Source organism: Larus michahellis, chromosome 3 (assembly GCF_964199755.1).
Source record: "Larus michahellis chromosome 3, bLarMic1.1, whole genome shotgun sequence".
In the NCBI taxonomy this organism is placed as follows: domain Eukaryota; kingdom Metazoa; phylum Chordata; class Aves; order Charadriiformes; family Laridae; genus Larus; species Larus michahellis.
The window spans coordinates 126,321,466-126,345,878 of NC_133898.1; the positions used below are offsets into that span (position 1 = coordinate 126,321,466).

A 24,413-nucleotide genomic window follows, 5' to 3' on the forward strand; every position below is an offset into this window, starting at 1 on the left:
TGGAACGGATATTTTATTTATCAGTGTATCTGGAAAAAAAAACCCCAAACCCACCTACTGAATTCCCTTCATTCCCTGAAGTCATAGTTCTAGAGAGAAAATCTTCTTGTGGGGACATATATAAATAATCCTCAACTAAAACAAGCAGAGAATTTACAACTTTCTTAGAAAGCACAAACCACCAGGCCACAGGGCGGTGGAACCAAAGGTATGTGGCCGGCCATCCCTTGCTGATGGTTACATTCTGTAAGCGATTAGTATAAGGCCGGTTGCATTGCGTGAAATTTCAGCATTACAGAGATTGCTGCCTCTTCTCCAGGCACTTCTCAATATCATCCAACACTTGGACAGCTGCTTTTGGAATACGAGTCCCTGGACCAAACACATTGGTAACGCCGGCTTCGTACAGGAAGTCGTAATCCTGTTCAGAAAGAAATTTAAGCTTTGTAGTTAAACAAAGTAGTGCAACAGGAAATTGGTACTCGATTGAGAATTGGTGTATGCTCTAGTCTGTATGCTGGGCCCAAGAAAGCGTTTGCCACAAGCTGCAGAGAGAGGCAGCACAGCGTCAAGGGAAATGGCAAAAAACAGTAGTTAGGAGGTAAAAAAAGGTTGAAAAAACATCTATGGTAAAGCTTTTATTTGTTTAGAATCAGACTAACGTCAGATCCTTGGAAAATATTCAAAAGTCCTGATGTGACCTGACAAAGATGTGACCTGAACACCCTAACCAAAATTTGATATAACTTCTAATTTTGAAAATACTGCTTTAAACAAGGTCTTGGACCAGATGACTTCCAGTGATCTCTGGTAAACTAAGTTTCTCCAATTTTATGACTGGCTTAAATTTCAGAAAGACCTGGGAAGCAGTTTCATAGTCTCTCTTACTTCTATATAGGCTATATTATACCTTTTCCAACCACAGACTAGTAGCATCCCATCAAGAGACTGGACAGAACACAATTTGTCTTTTAGAAAAATACTGTAAGATTTGTTTGTTCAATTTCGAAGCCTGTCATTCCTAAATACTTACCTAATTGGCTAGAAAAGGAAGGAGTCTGGGAAAAGGGAGTAGAATCATCTAGAGTCATAGAATCGTCTGGGTTGGAAGGGACCTTTAAGATCATTGAGTTCAGCCATAACAGGAGATTTGTAGGCAAAATCCATTTGAATCTCTCTAGACAGAAGATGACCCCAAAGGGGATAGAGCCAGGCACACTGCGGGCGCGCTAAGGAAAAATCTGAGACAAAGGCTGAGATCTGACTGCAAGGGAATCCAACAAACTGTTGAACAGTTTAGGAGAAATAGTCAAGCAGAGGGAATGAGAGGCAACACTGAGGCCTGACGATGGGGAACACGAGGAGAGGCTAAACAGTGAATGAGATGTGTGGCCTACAGGTGTCGGGACCCGCCACGTGTCTCAGTCACTAGCTGTGCCTCTTCTGTACTATATTATTTGAAGTCATAAAGTCTCTTGAGACAGGAGCTAGCCTTTATCAGTAATATGCAAGGTACTGGTAATCAGAAACAACGGAGCATGAAGGACATCTCCCTGAGGCTGGTCTTTTCACAACACAACTTAATATTCCATCCAACAAACACTGTTAAGTTAAACCAGGACACGGTGTACGGAAAACCAGATCAATGAGACCTGACAGCACTCTGCGGCCCTCCCGCAGATCTGCGCTGACCCTGGTGATTGTACACAGTAGCCTTCAGCGCTGTAAATCACCTCTGACATTAACAGAATGCAGGAAATAGCTAAAAAGAGCACAGACAGAAGTAAAGCACTCTCCTAGTCTTGATGGAAATGACGTTCACCCGTACCTGAGGTGGGATGACACCTCCACATATGACAAGAATGTCCGGCCGGCCAAGGGCATTGAGTTCTTTGATGAGTTCAGGCACAAGAGTTTTATGACCTGCCGCAAGTGTACTCACACCAACACAGTGGACATCTGCATCAACTGCCTGCTGGGCCACTTCTCGAGGTGTCTATACGGAGAGAGGATTAGTGACAAGTAAGAGTTAGCCCCAGCCTGGTTACTCAACAAGCATTAGAGGCAAAATCGCTGCATTTGGAATACACTGGGCACCCCTCGCTCACTCGTACCTGGAAGAGGGGACCTATGTCCACGTCAAAGCCAATGTCGGCAAATCCTGTAGCAATAACTTTAGCTCCTCTGTCATGGCCATCTTGACCCATCTTTGCGACAAGTATGCGAGGCCTGCGCCCCTCACGATCCGTGAACTTGTTAACTCTGAATGAAAACACATGTTATATCATTGTAAGTCACTGAGAATCATTAGAAGTATTTCAACAAATAAAAGAAGCACTGCCTGCAACTGTAGCGTCATTTCTGTACATCAAATCAAAAGATCTTCTAAGTCCTGGTTTGCCTATGTAGTTTGCATACTGCGTTAATACTTACGTTATGTGACTACTGATACCTTGTATTTACTGGCCTCGGGAATAAAACATTCTTTTTTAAAGAAAACCACTAATTTTCTGCTTTCCAACGGACAAAATACTGAATTCTCTGAGGGCTTTATGAGCAGAATTACAACGAACGAAACCACAATTTTTAGATTTTAAGAATAATCACGACCAATTATTTCAGAAGCACTGGCATGGCACACAGGCCATAGAGATGGGTCCCAGACACCACCCTGTGCAACACCGTTCAACTGGGCGCGAGTCTGTGCAGAAAAGGATTGCCGTGTCTCTCATTCCGTGCACTCATTCCCCTGCCTCCTTCTTTCTGCTTAGTGGCGGTTCTGATTCCTGTTGGGTAAAAGTGTCCATGTAACCACAGCCTCAGAGATCAATCTTCCATCTTACTTCTCATTATCCATGTACCGCCAGTATCCGTCCTTGAGTGGGACACTAAGACTACCACTTCTCAGAAATAAAAGCGTTTTCTTTGTGTTTTTTTTTTTTGTCTTTTTTTTTGTTTGTTTGTTTCTTATTAAAATATTGTACTGTTCTGAGCATTCTGTTAATGATGGAGTTGTACAGATTTGGTGCGCCTTGAAACCATATGCTGACCTGGCTGGGATGATCGCTGTATGAATCCAGTGGCTTAGTTCGGGGAAAAGAACGACTCTAGATAAATTTATCATTTATCAGCACAGATTTGAACAGCCTCAGGAGACGATTCCAGGACAGGAAAATGCATCATGTAACAGGGAAAAAATAAGAACTCAGACAGCTTAAAAAGCAATTATGTCAAGAGAGCCTGAAGAAGCAGACTAACAAAGCTTCTGTTTGAGGATGCACAGGAGTTGGACCTGCCTTTTCTATTCCTAAAGACTGCTGAGAGTACCAATGAAGTAGGTATCTGAATTGATTTGTGATATCTTAAAATCCTTATATGTATTGTTCTCTGGTTTCTTACTTCCCCACCCACAGAGTCCCTCCCAACAAGACCCGCTCGAGATGCTCCAAGCCTGCCAAGCTAAAAGCACCCGAGTCACCGCAACTCGGGACTGGTTTTAAATGTGGGTCAAGTCTGAAATCACACTTTTGAAGGCCTGTGCAAAGGTGACACGTAGTAAACCCTGTTTCATTACCATGTTTACTAACAGGTACGTATGATCTTGGACATAGAGGCAGGTATGTGAAAAAGGGAGCTACATCTTGATTCTCAAGGAATCAGTTCAGTTCAGTTTTCTGTAAATGGATAATTACAAATACTTAGATTTACAATAAAAAACGATGGTGACATCCCCCACAACAACTACTTTCAAGTCAGGCTAAACATCACCATTGTGAAGCCACCAAGTAACTCCCTTTTAAGAAATCCTGTAATTCTTTAATGTATAAGCCCCAACACAGCAGGGACTTACGAGCATCGATTCATGTTACATCACCAGCCACGACAGCAATTCAGTCTCTTCACCCAGAGGACAGCAGCAAAGGCAGAAGCTGACAAAAGGCACAAATGGGCAGCGTTTTCACACATACTACCACCTTCTGATGTCTTCTCCCTTGTGATACGAGTAACACTCGTAGACTGGGAGCTGTATGTGGATATCCAGGCAGATTTTAGCCTCACAATTTTAGGAACGGTAAGAGCGAAGTTGCAGGGACACCGTTCGGGCAGATCAATACCAGGTTTTGCAAACATAAATTGCTGGAAATATTTGTAGAGATTGCTATTACAGAGTCTTCAAAAGAAGCAATCCAATGTACGGGGATTTCAGGCAATTTTTCACAGTTTCTTCATCTTGCAGCTGCCTAGTATATTTGAAGAAAATCCTCAAATCATAACATCACCTCAGTAGATTTTGTTTGCAAGCAAATACAAGTTCAATTAATTTTTGACTATTCTCTTATTGCACTTATTTCTTCTTGTTCTGCTTACTTGCTTACGAGCATGAGAATGACTGTGCAGGTCTTTGTTTTGTTCTGGAGATGTCATTCAGGTTTGGGGAACGCTTTTTTAGGGCACAGTGAGTAGCACATGTATCTAATGGATTAAATGTGAGACTGCGTTCGGCTTCCTGGGAAGCTATTCTCACCTATTGATGGCATGAAGAATTTCATCACTCTCTCCAAACTCCTGGCGATAAGCTCCGCTCACCATTCGGTCACTGGCTTTATGCTCCCCAAACACCTTCTTCATTGCATCTGTTATTTCTCCAACGGTGCACCTGAGATACAGGAACAAAGTATTTATGTTATCGGGAGGCTTGTACGAAAACAGAATGCAGAAATCGCTGGCAGCGGCCCAACTATTTGTCTTGCTGCAGGACAAATTCATTTACACTCGTTTCCCCTTTGGTGCTATAACTGAACATCTGACTCACCCCACTGTCATCCACTAATGGAACACGCAAGAGCATTTTTAAGAAAATACTGCTTTGCTGACGCGAGAAGTGATTTTACAAGTGACAAGCCAACAGGGACTACTGCATGGCAAAATAGTTCAAGAAATGATACCAAATTTTCTCAACTGGGAATTTTTTTTTGGGCTCGGACTGCAAGATCTTACATTTGGACTCATACTAAAATTCAAAATATAAATTAAGAGGGAAAAAAAAAGAACACACAAAATACCGAAGCCCAACTTTTTAACTGGAATGCGTTTGTCTTTCCCTTGATGTTTGTATTTTAGTATTTCTTCTTCTTCTCTACTCCTGACATAGCTCCTTTATCCACCGAGATGCAGAAGCAGCTGGGAAATCCACTTACATGCAAGTTACAAGCTTTGATTGCTACTGGAGACACGGCACGTATTCGAAATAATACCCGTCTTACTGCTGTAGCAAACCAGGCTGTGCTGTCTTCTTGTACAAACGTCAGAAGTAACAGCCTCTGTCCCAACGCATTTAAAAATCTCATGCTTAATGGATTTCACCTTTCTGCGTAAAATCTATAATGCAGACTGTACCAAAAACCCCAACGCCGTGCTCTAATTACAGCTGAGCCCACAACCAAACCCTTGATGAAAGGAACCTGCTCAGAAGGGAAAACCAACTCCTCTGGGCGAGGAAGAGCAGGTCACCTGGCAGCTGTATCACAGCACGCTTCTTGCTTCTGCTATGAAATTAACTGGGGTTTGGTACTGCGTAACGATCTCGAAGGTACGCTGCTGAGCTCTTGATGCGCTCTTTCATCAGAAGTATTGTGATGAAAATATTTTAGCTTACACTTGAATGGAAAAAGACTAAAGAATTTGTATATAGTAAGAAATGAATACAACTTGCTGCAAACTTTGTCAAAGGAAAGAAAGAAAAACACTACTCTTATAAAACACTTTAAAAGTGTGCTTACAAATACGGAGGCCAAACCCCATCCATTCAGCTACTGCTAAGCACACTTCAAACCCCTGGAATTCACATTTTCTCCTGTCATATTGCATTTAACTGTAAGCTACTCTGAGGCAAAATTAGGTTAAGCATCCTCTAAAGCTTTTACATGAAATGCTCAAAGGATGTTTGGACAAGATGCGACTTCTTGCCCACACACTTTTAAAAGGGGACGGCCAAATGAATTGTACTTTTTTCCTTCTGCTGTTTGCAGTGTCAGTAGCTATTACCCGACTCCTACCGTATGCAATTTGCCACACATCTGAGGTAACAGAAGACGGATTTCTCCTGTATTAACTGAAGCCTTCAGTAAACTTCAGAGAGATATTTTACTTCCTCTGACCCCCCAGTTATTTTGCTCTTTTGCTAGCTCATGTTTTTTATACTCAGCAACCTTAACCACAGTTATAAACTGTAACTACGCCAATGTAAAATGGCAGAAATCCTCCCCTGAGCATATAGGCGAGATCTGCATAATGCATGAGCCTGACGCTGGCCTCTTATCTCCAGGGTCACTCTTCACAAAGCTGCCTGCCTTGTCCAGAAGACACTATCATGCTGGCACACACATTTTTAAGACTGTGGCACATTACTGACACAGTGTTGGCTGCTTTTTGCCATCTCCTCTCAACTCAGCTTTCTGGAATTATACTTTTAAAGTTCTCTGCTTTTATCCAGTTTCTTCCTCAGCACACTAAGGAGTTCATAATTGGATTTATGAGGATCACAGTCTAGAAAAGCAGCTAACGCAAAGTAATACCAAATTTATAGTAACTGTATGGCTATGTGTGAATGGGACTCAGTCTGATAATTTCTTTGAATTTATTTATTAAAAATTATTTAGAAAGCATTAGTTATAAAGCAAACTGTCCACGACTGCATCAGAAACCATTGACATCGCTATGTAATACTCTTAATTTTACCTGTAAGATCTCAGAAAGCTTAGCAAGCACTACCCGAGTTACAGCAGTTCTGAGACCTTACTCACTACATAATCATCTGTTTTTCCAAATAATCTTATTAATATTACTGTTCTCTGATGTTACCGTTCTCTGATATTACCAACAAAAAATTGAAAAGTAAGCTGCATCAAATGCTAGATTAAGTGGCTAAGGTTAAGGCTGCTGCAGACCTAAAAATAGCACCTATAAATACTGACTCGCTCTCGGAGTGCCAGCCATCACAGATTGCAGCCTGATACAGATACATCCCACGCATAAACACCGACAACTTATGCCTGGGTAAACACTGGCTGTTTGCTGAAGGCTTACAGTGGCATAACACGCGTCTTTTCTTCTAGAGAAAACTGTAAGTTTAGATCAATCTTTCTCCTCCTTCTCTTTTGCAGAAGCAGCATCTGAGTATAACTTCAGTATTAAATCAAAGCGCAGCACGCGTAGACGCAGCTGCAGTGTGCTTTTCTGCTCTTACTATGTAAAAGTGTGAATGAAAGTTTCACGTAACAAGGGAAAAATAAGTGGTTTGGACTACCAATGTCATTCTAGTATAATCTGGTGGCGGGGATGAAGGTTTTTTCTGTACTGCACAAAAAATGAAATACATTTCTTTCTTCTGTAAATACTGCTTCTGAAATCCCTTTAGTGCATTTTGAAAATTCTGCCCCAAGTCTCTGCTACACTTTAAATCTAAAGTTCCCAAGTAATAATAGGAGTTTGGCTTTTTACACTCGTGAATGTTTTCCTACTATTGACCAATAAACATTTTTTTTTAAAAAAATCACTACTTAATTCTTAGTCCTGCTGCATCAGTGGGTGCCATCTATGGCACAGTGGAATAGCTCTGTCCAGAGCCCGGAACACAGCCTCTCTCCTTAACAGGAGAGGAAAAGCATGTTTTTAATGACAATTACACTTTTCTTTAATGAGCTAGTCATAACATTGGACAAGTTCTTTACAATCTGGATGTAGAAAACCTCTCCCGTTTCCATTTACCTTTACAGCAAAATATTGTTCTGGAGACAACCGTCTTCATCTCACTATTATAAAACTGAAGTAGAATAAGCAACAATTCTTACTATCAATTTACAGTTTTTTCAATGCATGCTGATAAAAACCTACTCGCCAATTATGCAAAATTGACAGAACAGAAGTCAGTTTGCCTTTATTATATAAATTTGTGTTTCCTTCATGTGACTGTCATTCACATTTGCCTTGTGCGGAACTGCATGTTTTGGTAGCACCCTTCGTTTTGGGATAGCAGGTAATTTAGAACCTAATCTGTGGTTTTAAGTAAACTTAGAATTTTGAAGTGAAGACCAAAAGATCGCTATATTTTCCGTTTTGTGTTTTATTAGCCTACAGCCCTCGCAACGTGTCCTGTGGCAAGGAGAGCATGTTTGTAGATAAACTGTAGCCTGCACCTCAGGAACTTCTGCACTGCTCGGAATTACTGTTGACCAACTGAGCTATATCAGAGCCCTCAACTGAGATTCCCTGAGCCTCCTCAAAAGTAGGGGATTTCCAAATAAGAGGAGCTGCGCTCCACGCTAAGCTTTTGGGCAATTCAACGAGGTCAACGGGATGAAATACAGCCAGTACTGTGACAGCCAGGGAGGATATTGTTCAATTCAGCGTGTCCTATCAGGCGCTAGGTCTACCTCCTTGAGCGATTTGTGCTATGACTCTCTCCCCGTGGTTCACAACCAGCTGTAGAAGCTATGCTGCACGAATATGAATTTGAAGAAAGAAAGTCAATGATCATAATGTGCCTGTTAGAACCGTCACCTTCTGTCTGTTCAGGCTCACACTACTGCTGCTGCCTCTCTCCATTTCACCAGTAACGAAAGGTACCACTGCGTAATCAGGTGACAAAGTCCCAGGAGGTCACAGACTGGGCAAACAAAGAAGCAGCAGGACATGCTGCATTGCACTTCATGCCTTCCTTTTCCATCACCAATAGCTGGCACAGCAGGCACTGCAGGTCTGGAGAGGGACAGAGAAACAGCACCGCAGACGAAGGACATGAGACAGAACTCAGTATAACCTGTCTCATAGCCCTACCTAACTACACCCGTTTCCCTGTAACGTGTCTTCTCAGGAGAAACGAGGCCCCGAAGGGAGGCAGTACTGCTCCCCTCCCACTCCCCATTGCCTTTAGCCTGCCTTATTACTTTGGATAAAAAAATAAAATGACTTTTCTACTTGTGCTTGTCAGCACTGAAATCTCCGTATTAGTCCATGGAGTCTTTTCCATAGTTCAACGCTAAAAATCCTGTGCTACTCCTTTTATTTCAGTTGAATTACATTACTTGTCTTCATGATCAAAGCCCATCATTTTCCATTCAGTAGGAGACAGGCACCTGTCACTAACATGCTGGTCATACTGGCCTATTTGTCTACTACTTGTAAAGGATTAACGTGACCACTTAAAAATCTTTTCCCACGTTGCCCCTAACAGAAGGGTTCCCCGTAAAAGTTCACAGAGCTCACAATCCTCCTTCAAACACTCTTTATCAGATGCCAAGACAACGTTTTTTTGTGGTCACCTCCCATATATAGTTTTGGGGCACACGTAAGTTTGGTGTTTGCAACTTAAAAAGTAGAACTGCAGTCCATGAATGCTTTTACAAATAACAAAAACAAGGTCACCAAGGAGAGAAACTAGCAGTTAACTGGTCAGTTTCGGTACAGAAGATATGAATCCCTGGTAAATCTAACACTACCCTCCTGTGACCTTTACAGTTCCAAGACAGGTGTAGACGTGCTGCTGGCAGAATTGCGACCAGCTCTCTGTGGGAGAAAACGTATTCAAAATATGGCTGTTAAGTGTTCACGGAAAGGGAATGAAGGAATTTGAGACATCACAGTAAAAACAGGACAGTGCCCACTAAGGGGTCAATTTGGTTTGCTCATTTCTGGGGCATTTAGGTAATTACGGAACAAACAGATGTGATCTAGAGATCTATTCTAGAGAATAGATCGATTACTTTGAAGCGGGAATGAAAACTGTCTTAAAGGCACCTTAGGTGAAAAAAGTAAATTTTCCACTCTAAAGGACTCTTCACTGCTCTACTCAAGAGCATCTTTTACATCTTTGCCTGGCTAAGTAAAGTTATTTCTCTTTCAGTCAAAAAATGTTTTCACACCAATCTGTGGTGCAAGGAAGGATGAAGCAACAGACCATGATAAAATTGTGAATATCCATTTTCACATCTCAGCCACTTCTTAAGCTCCCTGACCTATGAAACAGTGGGGTGACAGAGAAACCTAGTTACGTCCTGAAACTGGTAAGAGTCTGAGCTGTAAACAACACAATGTGTATGAACAACATCATTTCCTATTAGATTCTTTGTATCCGTATTATTTGTGAGAAATTAAAGCTTAGCCTTAAGAGACTGTTTTAGAAAGTAATAGTCTACCTTACAATGTCAAACTGCAGCCATCTTTTACTTCCACCTTGGAAGAAAAACCCAAAACATCGCAAGACACCAACCTCACTGACGCCATACCCAAGAACAGCTGAAAGATGGAAGTGAACCACTGTTTTTTTAGACAGCAGTTGGATATTCACCCCCAGCCCGCTACCTTGAACGTGCTGCTTCCACTGCAAGCGCCAGTAAGTTGCCTTCCCCAGTAGCAGCACACTGTGTTAGAGCAGCGAGACATTGCTGAGCTGCTGCTTCATCTCTAGTAGCCTTCACCTAAAGTGGAGGAGAAAAACATTAAGTTAAAACAAACTACAAGGTGAACTGGGAATGTGTAAGATTTTCTGATTTCAAATATTAATTCTAGAGGCATGGAATTGTCAATTGTCAATATATGCTATGTATTTGAAAAACATTAGAAGTAAAAAGGTTTTTCAAACCTTAAAACACATGTATAAGTCCATTAAATAACTCTAAAATCATTTGACCTACGTTTCTACTAATTATTAAAGTGAATGTCAATTCCTGGTTCCATAACCCTGTCCCGTCACAGCACTTGACAAGCTGCCCCAAATAGTGTGAGTGGTTAAGTAATGTTACATAGTTTTAGAGCAAAACATTGCATAGATATTTTCTATCTTAGTTTCAGAAAATGTAAAGTTATCAATTTGGAAAGGTTAGACATACTCATGAGACTACCTGAAATACAATTATTAAAACCAAATGAACACAACAAAACCATTTTTGTTTGGATTCTAATACTGTGTTTCTTGAGATTTTCTATCAGCCTCCACTGAGGTTGAACGGGAATCCAGCTTCCCTGCTAAAGAATAAAGTGGATTCTCAGAAATTGGAAGGCCAAATTTCTGGAAGGCCATCTTTCCTTAGTATTACTCAAGTTCTATTCGCAATTACAAGCATTTTCATTTTTAAGAAGGTAGTTCCCACCTTATTAATCTTCTCGATCTGCTTGCTACGGACTGAAGTATTATCAATAGCCAGAACTTCGACTGTCTCCTCTTTTTCTAGCTGATGCTTGTTTACTCCAACAATTACTTCAGACCCTATTTCCAGTGAAACACCAGAAACTCAGAATACATTTGCAAACTACTGTGAAAAGACACAATATTAATAGGACAAGAAAATTTTGAGCAATATAATGCAGCATTTTGCTTCATAACTCTACACATTTCAAATACTTAACATTTGTTCTTATAGGAAGAAAAATCTGTATTTTACATATTTTATGACAAGAGATGATTAGATGCATGAACATTCAACTCAGTGAATACTGGGCCAGATAAAAGATTTGAAATAGAACAATATTTGTCTTACAAACCGATTTAGTAACGACTCACTAATATGCATTAGCTATTTTTCTCTTTTTAAGTTTACTGAACTGAATCTTACAGAATTAAGCAGAAGAGCTGGGCTCCTGCACTGCTCTGCATTTACTTTTGTGATTTATCAGATAAATAAGAAAGTGAAGTTCCGACTTAAAACTACTCCATGTGAATGAAAATTAATTTATCATGTCGGAAAACTGTATTTTAGCTTTCAGCCAGTATGGAATTTACAACAATTTTTATTTGCAGTGCCTGATAACATTATTACACTCTTCAAAGCAACATGATGTAATTTACCTTGTGAGAGAAAACACGGAACTTTCTTGATTGTTCTTTATTGGTCTTAATTAAAGACCTGCTTCAAATTTATCCTCCAAACAAGAAAGTTCTTATAACTTCTTTCATGTTTGAGTTATCCCTAGTTTCTGTTACCGGACTGCTACTGGAATGCAGACTAGAAAAAGCGGAACTGAGCTATAAGCACGCTTGTGTACAAATCTCCACATATACTTACTGTATGTGTAGCTATGCATATACATATATATCTCACAAAAAAAGAGCTGCATCATCCACTAATCTGAGATGACTGCATTTTTTCTGGTTTCAGGGAAAAACGGAAGCTCTCAAGCAAAACCAGGACTTGGGCCAGCTAAAATTTGGCCATGCAATACCGCCATCTGCTGGCTGTCATCCCTTTAAATTCAGGAATCAAAGCTGAAAGATACCCTCAGAAATTAGAGGATCAACTAGTGAAGGCCGAAAATACTCCTTTAAAATACTTTTTCTAGTGCTTTGTATAATCTAGTCTTAAATATGTCAAGAAAGACTGTTGTTACACTGGTATTATATTTTATCCATACTGCTATCTCTTTCCAGACATAAAACTCCTATGTCTTTCACTGACACAAAACTATGACCATTTTATCGCTCACAATCTGCTGCTCCTGAACTAAGAAGAAAAAAACCAATGAAAATGTAAAACCACATTTATACAAAGGTACTGTATTGGCAGTTTTCCCTTCTTTCACCTCCCTTCTCCCTACCAGAGTCAATCCTGGCTTGTCTTCGGGCTGCACACTCTTCAATACGAAGTTTGGGAATCCCCTCAGCGACAGCTTTGGCCATTCCACCCATTTCTTCAATCTCCTCAACAAGCTGCAAAATTAAAAGGATTGAAAAAATAAATAACAGCGAGGTTCACAAAAGGAGCTTTGCACTTGTACTGCCATCCAAAGTTTTATTATATCTATATAGAATCATAGAATCATAGAATTGTTGAGGTTGGAAGGGACCTTTAAGATCATCGAGTCCAACCTTTAGCCTACCCTGACAAGAGCCACTTCTAAACCATGTCCCTCAGTGCCCCATCTACCCTTTTTTTAAACACCTCCAGAGATGGTGAATCCACCACCTCCCTGGGCAGCCTATTCCAATGTTTAATAACCCTTTCAGTGAAAAAATGTCTCCTAATATCCAATCTAAACCTCCCCTGACGTAACTTGAACCCGTTTCCCCTCGTCCTATCACTTGTCACCAGGGAGAAGAGGTCAGCCCCCATCTCTCTACAACCTCCTTTCAGGTAGTTGTAGAGGGTGATAAGGTCTCCCCTCAGCCTCCTCTTCTCCAGGCTAAACAACCCCAGCTCCCTCAGTCGTTCCTCATAAGGTTTGTCCTCCAGGCCCCTCACCAGCTTTGTAGCCCTTCTCTGGACACGCTCCAACACCTCAATGTCCCTCTTGTAGCGAGGGGCCCAAAACTGAACGCAGTACTCGAGGTGGGGCCTCACCAGTGCCGAGTACAGGGGGATGATCACTTCCCTAGTCCGGCTCACCACACTATTCCTGATACAGGCCAGGATGCTGTTGGCCTTCTTGGCCACCTGGGCACACCGCTGGCTCATATTCAGCCGGCTATATATACAGTCCTGTGCTCTAAAAGTACTATCCCCATGTCTCTGACTAAAGGTTTTGGTATAAATTAAGAGACTTCTCAAAAAAAGAGCATTTTTATTACCAGATCTCCATGGATTCAATAACGATGCATGGCATATTGTTCAATCACTAACACCCATGGACGAAAAGGCTTAAAATTCGAGACCTTGACTCTGCACTGACCTCTCCCTGCCGACCAGCCCTTATGGTTACATACATACAAATATAAATAAATTGAAAAAAGCCAGGGTCGGTTCTCTGATCCAGAAGACAAATGGCATTGGCATGGTTCAGCTCTCACACAGCAGAAGCCCATTCGGCTCCAAAACCAGGGTGACTGCATTCAAACTACCTACTGCAAATGGCCATCGGGCCCTGCCTGGCACTGTCTAGAAGCATCCTAGTAGAAAAGGACCTAAAAACCACGTCAGACGCTGTGCTAACAGTGTCTGTACAGTCCCAGGCTCGTGTCTGGGCCTGCATTAGCCCAATTTGGGACTTTGCATAAGGGCAATAATTTGCTCAAAAGGAGAATCACTGCAGGCTAGACATGGAGGCATATATCTTTATGCAGGATTGTCACTAGTCAGACTACTCCTGCAGAGTACTTTTTAAAGCTTTTAAATGCTTTTTAAAGCTTTTTTTTTTAAAGCTTTTTAAAAGTAATGACTGGTAGCTAAAAGCATTATTAAAAATATATTCTGAACCAACAGAAAAATTTCTCCTAAATTCTGCGTAATACTCAAGGATGGCCAGACAATTGTCTGCCTACGTGCTTGGCTATAAAACTCTGCTTTCAATAACCCCTAATTTAGAGACTCAAGCAGATCACAAGCATGAGTAGGCAGGTACCTAAGTAGGTTGGTTTGACTCTTTCTTCTGTTGAACCCTTTATTTTTCTTACACATAAAACAGATCCCAGCAAATTGGGAGTTTTCAACGTGCAAGCGACTTTGCGGAACTTGATTATTTGTTCCACACTGGGATATTTCCCTTTTGAATGTAGCCTACTAGAAGGCTGAAGTGTCTCTTTCTCTAAATATACACTGTAGTTTTGTAAAGTTCATTTACAAAGAAATCAGTGAACTCTAAGTGTAAAATAATTTCCTCTTTAGAAGTTACCAGCATATCAAAAAGTCCCTTAAAACACATTTCTCAAAAATCCTATACCTAAAATTTTCCTACAAAACATAAAAGTTTATGCAAACTGACCTTTAGAGCAGCTTCATAGACATCGTTGGTGAGGCACTCCATGAGGTATGATCCCCCCCAGGGGTCTGCCACTTTAGGAATACCTGACTCCTCTTGAATGATGATCTGCGTGTTCCGAGCGATGCGAGCGCTCTTCACTGTAGGCAAACCCAAGGCTTCATCAAACGAATTTGTATGCAAAGACTGCGTACCTCCAAACACTGCAGCCATTGCTTCAATTGTAGTACGGATAACATTGTTAAAGGGATCCTGGAAGGAAAAGGAGAGCTCCGAAGCTCAGCAGCTCTGCCACTGGGCTGAGGCAGATCAGTCACACACATACTACCGCAATGGAACGAATGCAAGATTCCCCATTGAAACACTGGGATCATAACAAAAGCTGGAAAAGAAAACTTTAAGCATCCAATCAAACTGATAGATCACTTATCAATATCTCGGACAAAGAGATTAGATCCATAAAGAAAGGCAAAATTATCAGCGTATGAGTAAATTGGTCATGATAACAAAGGAAAGCCTAACTTATATTTAGTGGTGTTTCAAAGAACTTAATCCAAGTCGGAGAGCATGGAACAGGTAGTCCCGATGTCCTCTGTCCTCAGATTCCAGAAGTCTTGGAGCAGTGAATAGCACATTTGTCAGACAGGTTACTAGTCAAGATACATCTTGGAACTAAATGTGCTTAATATTTTCACTAATAAAGACAGGAATTACAGTTGAAATTTGCTGGTGCTATAAAACTGAAAGATATCTGTGGGAGAACTGGGATATTAACCTAAACAAATGGATAATCTGGAGTACAGAAATATACTCAGTGGTATAGAAATATACTCAGTGTCACAGAATATAATCTTAGGTCAAAATTTATATCTGCTCTTTTCATACATCTAGACAGTTGAATTGTATATATGCGGCTTACAGTCAAAGAGGAGTTATCACGATCTCCAGGGGATGACTTGTGTTTTGAGACCGAGTTAAGAGTCACCCACTGCATTGGCTCATCTTATCTCATTTGATTACCGAGGGAACTCAACAGTAGCTCAGACTGCATAGCTAATCCTTGACATGTTTAGCTGGGATAAAATGTATCCAAAATAACTAAGAGCTATTAAAGTAATATGACCTTCAAGAAGGTGAAAGGTATCATGATATCTGTGAACTAAGTTATTTTCCACAAAGAAACGGAATTAATATCACTATTTTACAAGGTCACGGTAATTCTACCCATACCGCAGTCTACTTCTTGTTCAAATATTCCATTTAAAGAATTACAGAAAAATGTGATTTGGATGAGAAAGAATGTAAAACCAAATTTATGAGTGGATACCCATCTACAGACAGGACAAAGAAAAACATATTTGCCCTCAAAGACCTATAAGGAGCAAACACTGGACACTGAGGAGCTATATTAAGATAAAAAATGTTTAGACAGGAAAAAAAACATTACGATCCAGCCAGAAATATATTTACACTGGAAGACAGTTGAACATATTTTTGGTAATATTACTATTTTGCTCTCATATAATACTTTTAATTGGGGGACCCACAAAGGCCCCTGTTCAGAAAATTCCTTTGTTTTAGCTTTACTGCGTTCCTGTAATATAAGTAAACATTATATTTGCTTTGAAAAGAAGAATAAAACCAAGGCACACAAGTCAAATAACAATGATTGCAATCACAAACTAAAAATAACTCTTATTGCATGTCTTTGATTGAGAACGGGCCTTGGAGCAAGAGCTGTAATCCAGCTCTGACCTCACTTGGGAAACTGTATATGCTGTCCAGTGATTCATTTTTTTGTTGCAAAGTGATGTAACTCAGCAGGAAAAGCAGAAAGTGCACCCAGTTTCGAAACAGCAGATGAGTGATAACCATTACTTCAGCCTTCAGCAGTGAGTCAAGGGCATGAAAGACTGCCTTGGACGCTCAAATGAATTCTTAAGCCAGTGACCTTGAGAAAAAGGAGCCTCTATTTCCTTATTCAGCTGCATTCTGAAAGGATAACTTACAGGATAAATCCGAGAGAGAGATTCATCCTTTGAGTCCTGAATTAATGTAAGCACCTCTCTGCAATTCGCCCTCTACTTAGCAGGTTTGGATCCTATTCTCAATTCAGTATCCACTAGACTGAGAGAACCCATGCTTAAGACAATGATTCCAGAATGAAAATGAAACCAGACAACGAAAAGTTAGGCACTGAGACTCTGCCTGTCACCATACTGGAATCCTTTTGTGAATACAATCTCAAGCCTTTAGTTTCTACCTTTTTACCTGAGTGCTACAAGGCAGTCCAGAATACTGAGGTATTTCATAAATCAGGATTTTGGGAAGCAATGCTGCTGGCACTCAACAATACTTTTTATATTGCGTAAGCAAGAAGTTGTATCCAATGCATTTGTCAGACTGAGAGTACGACAGGTTGTGTCCTTCAGAAAGCCGCATCTTTATGAGTAAAACCAGCAGCCCCCTTTAAGATACATATCATGAGAATATATTTAAATGAGGAAGTTGATGACAGTCCGATTTCTAACCTGCTCAGTGAGTGACCAGCCTGAAGTCTGACAATGAGCTCTCAGCAGAAGAGATTTGGGATCCTTGGGCTTAAACATTTTCTCTATCAGGTGAGCCCACAGCCGCCTCCCAGCCCTCAGCTTAGCTATTTCCATATAGAAGTTCATGCCAATTCCCCAGAAGAACGAGAGCCTGCAACAAGAGCACACAAACAGGATAAAACATTAAACCATTCTGTTTAAATAAAGAAGTCCTACAGCAAGGTCTCCAATTAATTTACTTTTACAGATATAAAGCAGACATAAGATGATGAGAATGTTCCTGGACACTGGTGCCAATTGCTACAGAATGATACACATTTATACCAATAAACTGATTTAGTGTCCAAACAAGGTGACTGCAGGCAAACTGCCAGTGACAATGGTCCCTGAAACTGCTAAACTGTCCCCAGGGGCTGTTTCAGGGGAGCCCTAGGTGAGGCAGTGTTCCAGCATGCGGAATTTGGATAATGAGGTGAAGTCTCTGTGCTCAAAGAGCGATTAAGACTGGCTTTGCTATCTCTTGTGCAAACCAGGGTAGTGAAGGCTTGTCTGGCTATCACAAGATATGTAAATAACGGGGTAGTTTTGGGGAGCCGGGACAGCCCTGCTTTTCGTCAGCAGAGACAGTAAAATCAAGATAACACAGACTTTGTGTAGCTCTTTATTTCCTTGAGAGGCTGCCATGATTAAAATTGACACCCCTGTATATGCTAATGAAGATTTTAGAGATCATGCTAAACATATACGACTATAGCACTCATCTCTCCACCCAAATCATACTACACCTAGGGGAGGGAAACCTCGTCATTTTGGGGATAAAAGGACGGAGAAAATTGGGAGAGAAGAAACTTGATACCTGATGGAGCAGTCGATGGGCTGTGTTCTCTTCCTCCACCCCAGGCAGGGACGCCTTTCTGGGTAAGTGCTGCGCCTTTCACCCTCTGGTGAACGTTACCCCAGGTTGTTGTACTATCATTATTTTTGCTAGCAATATTAACCTTAAGTAATTAGCGCTACTGTAGTTAGTGAATTTATCAACGGCAATCTCAAATCTGCGACTGTCGCTCTCAATAAAATAACTAATTTCGATTATTTGTGAATCTGATTCAGTGACAGTCCTTTGGTGGGACTCTGATAGTAAATCAGTGAAAGTCCTGGGACTCTGACAGACAAATATCGAAACTACAGTCCTTTTAACGCGACACTAATACAGACAGTGACACTCTAGTGCCAGGGAATGTTCCTGGACACAATCTAATAGTGTAGTCACGCTCACAAACTACTTATGATGAGAAGACATAACATATTGCAAGCACGCTTTCATCCTTTTCCTGATGATTTTAACCAAAACACAAATCAAACATCAGTTCAATACTGGATAGCGTATCAGGGAACAGACTGATTTATCTACTTTTTCCTGTTTATAGCTTCTAAGATTTATAAATGTAAACATGCAGAGTTAAAGCCAGTAAAACTCTTTATACTAAAGATGCACTTTTTTTACAGTGAATTAGCTACTGAAACAGTTTGCCAAAGGCTCTCACAGATTCTCCCTCACTAGAAAGTCTGAAAATAAGGCTGTGTCTTTTTCCACACTTTTGTGACACTGTGATTTTGCCACAGATCTTGGAAACAAGTTAATTCAGCTGACTCCTGAAGTTTGAATGTGCAACAGGCTATGTGAACCACACCTTTTTATTTTTAGACTCACCACATAGTTAGGGTACCTGTAACCGAAACTGCAATTCTGCTTAGTTTGGCAGTAACTATACAAAAATACAATATTCTGCTTCAAATTAGATTTTATTCCTAGGAAGTTTGAAACTGTAAATTGAACCACTTGAACCTCCCCTTGCTAAGCACTTTTTCCCAAATATTTCAAAATAATACTTATGAAAAAAAATTCAATAATACTACAGTACAAAAGAACTGTGAGAGCTCTTGCTGCATTCTGCACTCCTAAAGCTACGACTGTCTCAGATCTAACAGCTTAGGGATCTTCTTTCTGACTCAGAGACCAACTGTCACGACGGACCTTGACAATGCTTGGGCTTGTACGTGAATTTTATTCAGTTTATTAGCACAGATGTAGTCTAAGCGTCTGTTGGACCAGGTATTTTCCTACTGCTAAAACTGTGTAACGAAAATAAAACAAAACCTATCTGCAGTGTGAGCATTGTCAATATTGCTTGTATGTACAGAAAGACTGAATTTGATACCAAACTCTAGATGTTTTACCAAAAGTGAGTTTTTACTTGCAAATTTCTTTAGCTCACCTTGGTGCAAATTCATCAATGGTAAGGCCAGCTTTAAGTCCAGTTCTGCAGTACTCCAAGCCATCTGCTATAGTATAAGCTAATTCCAGAATGGTATCAGCTCCTGCCTCTTGCATATGGTATCCGCTGATTGAAATGGAATTAAATTTTGGCATATACTGCAAAAGTAAAAAAAAAAAAAGGTAAGACATTGCAGGGGGATTGGAGTAGATGATCTTTAAAGGTCTCTTCCAACTCAAACCATTCTGTGATTCTATGACAGCAGAAGAAGGGAGGATCAGATAAATTTTCTACCAACATTCACAAACAATCCATTCTTTGTAAATTGCGAATACAACGCATCTCTATTCAACGGTGTTTGAAGATCTATACTTTACATGCTTTTACCTTTTTTGCACTGTTCATTGTGCTTAAACTATCACCCATCATGTAAGTCTCTTTCTCAGTTACAGGCTGTGTTCCATCTCTCCAATGAAAACACAGTTAAGAAAACAACTGGCAGTACTGAACTTCCACTCATCAGTTCAGGACTTCGCTCCTTTCATTATCTGCTTTTCATGCTCAATTTCGCAGCAGAAGTCCTTTGAGATTTCTTACCTCTTCACTCCTGCTTACAGCTGTAAAAAGCTTCTTAATTATGTGGCTTCTTACTTTCTATGCAAAGAACAGCCTGTCTGTTCCTTGTCTCCAAGCTTCCTGCCTTCCTTTCAGGCTCAGCCTCATCTTAATCTCACTTTGATTTGGACTGACTTAAAAATCTTAAAATTTATGCTGTAAGTGTTTTGGGACCTTAACTTCTCCTCACGGCCCTTCCCACAACCACATCATTCTTCACTATGACAGGTCTTCCCATCTTCTGCTTTGTTCTCCAAAGTGTCTCATAAATAGTTAACTAGATATAATAACAGAAGTAAATACATTTAAACAACGAATACCTTTGAGGTGTACTGGAAGATGTCAGCAATAATCCGCATGGATGGTTCTGGGGGGAAAATGTACGTATTTCGGACCATGAACTCCTTCAAGATGTCATTTTGGATTGTCCCTGTCAGCTTGGCCTGAGGCACTCCCTGTTCTTCTCCAGTTACAATGAATGTTGCCAACACGGGAATTACTGCCCCGTTCATTGTCATAGAAACTGACATTTTCTCTAAAGGAATTCCATCAAAAAGGATTTTGGTGTCTTCCACTGTATCAATGGCAACTCCAGCCATTCCAACGTCTCCTCGAACTCGTGGATTGTCTGAATCATAACCACGGTGGGTGGCTAAATCAAAAGCAACAGATAATCCCTGCTGGCCAGCTAAATGAAAAAGAAAAAAAAAACAACCACACAACAGAGAGAGATATTCAGAAGTGTTGAACAGACTTGCATTAGACTTGGGTCTAAATCTATCAATTTTATTTTACATGATCCAGGCCTGGATGACAAACCAATTTTTGATGTTCAACACTGTTCCCTCCCCAAATCTCTCCAAGGTCTTCTAGTCTTCAGCTTTAAATAAAAAAGCTTCTAACTGAGAAAAAATAATGTTGTAGTCCTTCTAGCTCAGCTTACTGTGCTTAACAAATTACTGAATAACAGTTTAGCCACAAGTTATACATGTGCATAGACAGTAACAGGGCTTATATACAGAAACTCTACTTAGCTTAGCTGGAAACAAAAGTGTGATAAACTATGTCACATTACCTTCTCTTTATGTCAAATTAAACACACACACACACATACAGATTGTTACCCTGGCTCTAGTGACATATGTTTATTCGTAAAGCAAAGTGATGCATTTCTAAACTCACAGAAGGAGAAAATTACACATATAAAGCAGGGAACGGGACAGTGAGCGCTCTTGGCAGACTTGTTGCTGCAACCTGAAAGCAGTACTCGAAACTCTGCTACCCCCAGGCATTCACCCTCAGACTAGCACTGCTGTTCCTGAACTAACTGTATCTATTGCATTTGCAATTTTGCTTCTCAACATCATTGTCAGATACCAGCTATTGCCTTTGATCTAAAAAGCTAGGTGTTAGCTCTGAAGCACAATGACAAAAATTTTAATTTCTGCCTAGTTTCAAGCAATAGAAATTTCAGCAATTATGAGAACTGATAATTAATTCTTTTTCACCATTCCTCTAATTACAGGGAGATTTTAATTGAATTATTAAAAATGCTTTACAAACAGGTCAGATTCAGAAGCTATACTAAATAATTCAATATTAATGCAACCATTAACACAACAACAGAGATAAAATATCACAATGTAAAAAGTCAAATAAACACGAAATGTTCCTGGCAGCAAACATTCTTGAGTACCTGAGCTGTGCTACCAGCCAACCCAAGTGTTAGCACTTCTGCTTCAAGCAGCAATGCTCATCAGTAAGACAGACTATATTCAGAACAATCTTTCTATATAAACGTTTGTTTGCAAACCTCTAATACCCTGTATTTATAATTGCTTCATTTACTGAGAGTTTTATAAATGCAAAGAACCACAAATACTTGCAAGAATACTGCAGCAGCTAATATTGCTTCATATTAGTTAACCACAATATGGCAAGAGGTAAAATTCCCCAAACAGCTCTTCTCCCCTGCCCTAAACACCGACGTTTGGAGTAGGAAGGCCTATAAAGTGGGAAATAAAAGCATCACAGATGCTTACTCAGAAGTCTGCTGTTTTTACTGGTAAGGTGAATTAGCTTCAAACAATTGCCAAGATGTACGGCTGGTGTAAAACTAATGCTTCAGTCTATCAAGAACAACTTTTTAGCAGTGGTTTTACAATGCCTAACTCAGTAGTGTATTACGATGACACTCTGGCAATTAGCTAAACAAATTCCTGCAAAGCACTATACTCCGCAGAAATATTGGTAAAACCACTCTCAAATGTGGAAAATACCAATACTTTTAGGAAGCTGGCTTCACTAGTACACCATGAGTGACACTATTCATATGTATTTATATGAGTTCATGTATATCTTATGAGATGGAAATGCAAAATGTCAGAATACACTAATACTAGAAGTGGTAAGTGTCAAAGTTCAATAGGTTTTTTTCATTATAATCTTCTCTCATGGTCACAAAATGAGTGTGAAGTGCTCCATGATCTCTGCTGGTTGGACCCTGGGATGCAGCCAAATTTTGCCTCTGTCAGCGTCAAGGCAGACTAACTAAAAATAGCATTTAACGCATTCATTTTTCCACCTCAATAGTAAAATGAAACAAGGACAGTTTCAGAAATGGTCCTATTTCCCAGTACTAAAGAAATACAGCGTCGCTGGGAAAAGCCTATCAGAAATCAAAACTCACAAGGCAGAATGATCACCATAGGTGATTCACCATAGGAATGTTTCCCATTGCTTTGCAAGGCAATGTTGTTCCCAAATCAGCTGTCTTACCTTTAATGTTGTCCTTGTAGAACTTGTTGCTCTCCTCCACTGTACTGAAGCCAGCGTATTGGCGGATAGTCCATGGCCTGTAGGTGTACATGGTTGGGTAGGGTCCTCGAGTGAAAGGTTTCACCCCTGGCAGCTCCTCAGGGAGGTCTTCTGTGTCCCTTTTGGCGTATAAGGGCTTGATGTCGATCCCCTCTGGGGTGTGCCAAATTAAATCCTTGGGATTCTTGCCCTTGAGCTGCTTCTCAGCAAGGGCGGCCCACTCGGGGTGCAGTGGCTGCCTGTGCAGCGAACGCCACACGAGCCTGCAGGCTGGAAGCTGTGCCAGGCATGTGCAGTGGTGGGGCCACAGCCGCAGGAGAGCATCCTTGGCTCTTAGCATGTCTGCCCAATGGTTGGCAAGTATGGGGTAAGCTGAAGAAAATAAAAACATATATTTTGCATGATCATATAAATACAACATGGGAGAAGTGAGCATGGAGAGGTCAATCAGTTTGCTAAAGCCAAAACTCAGGAAAAAACCTAAATGTATTTATTCACTTACCCATTTGACAGACACCGCCTCCCCTTGCCTTTCAACCAGACAATGCATAAAACAGAGTCCAGGAAAAATCCTATATTTTTTTCTAGATAAGGAAAACATTCCTACAAGTCATCTACATCCATGTATGAAATGTGTAACTTATTTCAGTCCCTAAGCAGCACCATCATTCATCAGTCACTGAAAAGTCCGTGTTATGCATGAAGATGGCATGCCTGTCTACCTTCTCACCTTGCAATCTCTCTCTCACCTACGAATTCCTTTACGTCAAAGAGGGACCTTCAACATCAAAGAGACATTCTGAAGGGAGCGGACTGTCAGAAAGCTGCTGACATGTCACACAGTTTGGAAACGGTGGCTTGGGCTGGATGAAAATCAGAGCTATACTAAGAAAGGAGGAAAAAAATGAGGTATGCAAGAACACAGGGATAATACAAGCTACAGAGCTCACCACACCATGCATGACATTGTGATGGTACATAAGTTCAGTAACTCCTGAAAGCTGTAAGCTCCTCTGCTTCTGCTCTCCATACCCTATCCCTGCACTTCCTCCCTAAGCCAAAACCTTTACAGCTTGGCACCAAGGGCCAGGTCACCTCCTCTCTGCCTCATCTCCTTCACAACTCCCGGCAAACACACAATTCCCTGACACCTTTATGAGAAAATCTGCATAAAACTAGCAAGCATCTCTACCACTGTCACGGTGCTGCAGCAACGTGCTCCATACAAGTGCTTTAATATATGCTATGTGTGGTATACATATAATCTGATGAGCACAGAGGAGGAGGGGCACTCAGTCCCCTGCAGAGGATGGAAGGCAACCTCTACCTCCGCTGCTGCAGGGATCCCAACGCCATCCCCCCGAACCAACCACAAAGCTGCCCTGTCACCCTCTCCGTCCACCCCTCACACCACAGCACCCGCAGCCGGAGGGCAGATGGAAGACCAGAAAGCACTGGCCCGGCCTGG

General features: G+C 40.8%; 1 protein-coding gene across 9 annotated transcripts in view; it reads right to left on the reverse strand.

Annotated features, from left to right (window-relative positions):
* Positions 1-24,413, reverse strand: part of MMUT (methylmalonyl-CoA mutase) — a 24,785-nt gene continuing 372 nt past the window's right edge. For 3 of the 9 annotated variants that reach the window (XM_074582052.1, XM_074582056.1, XM_074582057.1), the window contains exons 2-13: positions 22,907-23,317; positions 20,449-20,816; positions 19,514-19,671; positions 17,217-17,388; positions 14,689-14,937; positions 12,589-12,700; positions 11,148-11,263; positions 10,360-10,475; positions 4,526-4,657; positions 2,115-2,262; positions 1,829-1,996; positions 1-421 (exon numbers count right to left, since the gene is read on the reverse strand). In XM_074582052.1, coding sequence (XP_074438153.1) covers positions 293-421; positions 1,829-1,996; positions 2,115-2,262; positions 4,526-4,657; positions 10,360-10,475; positions 11,148-11,263; positions 12,589-12,700; positions 14,689-14,937; positions 17,217-17,388; positions 19,514-19,671; positions 20,449-20,816; positions 22,907-23,317 — 2,279 coding nt within the window. In that variant the 3' untranslated portion in view covers positions 1-292. Of the gene's footprint in view, positions 422-1,828; positions 1,997-2,114; positions 2,263-4,525; positions 4,658-10,359; positions 10,476-11,147; positions 11,264-12,588; positions 12,701-14,688; positions 14,938-17,216; positions 17,389-19,513; positions 19,672-20,448; positions 20,817-22,906; positions 23,318-23,447; positions 23,831-24,413 lie in introns of all 9 variants that reach the window. The other 6 variants (XM_074582061.1, XM_074582060.1, XM_074582054.1 and 3 more) reach the window with 5 other exon arrangements.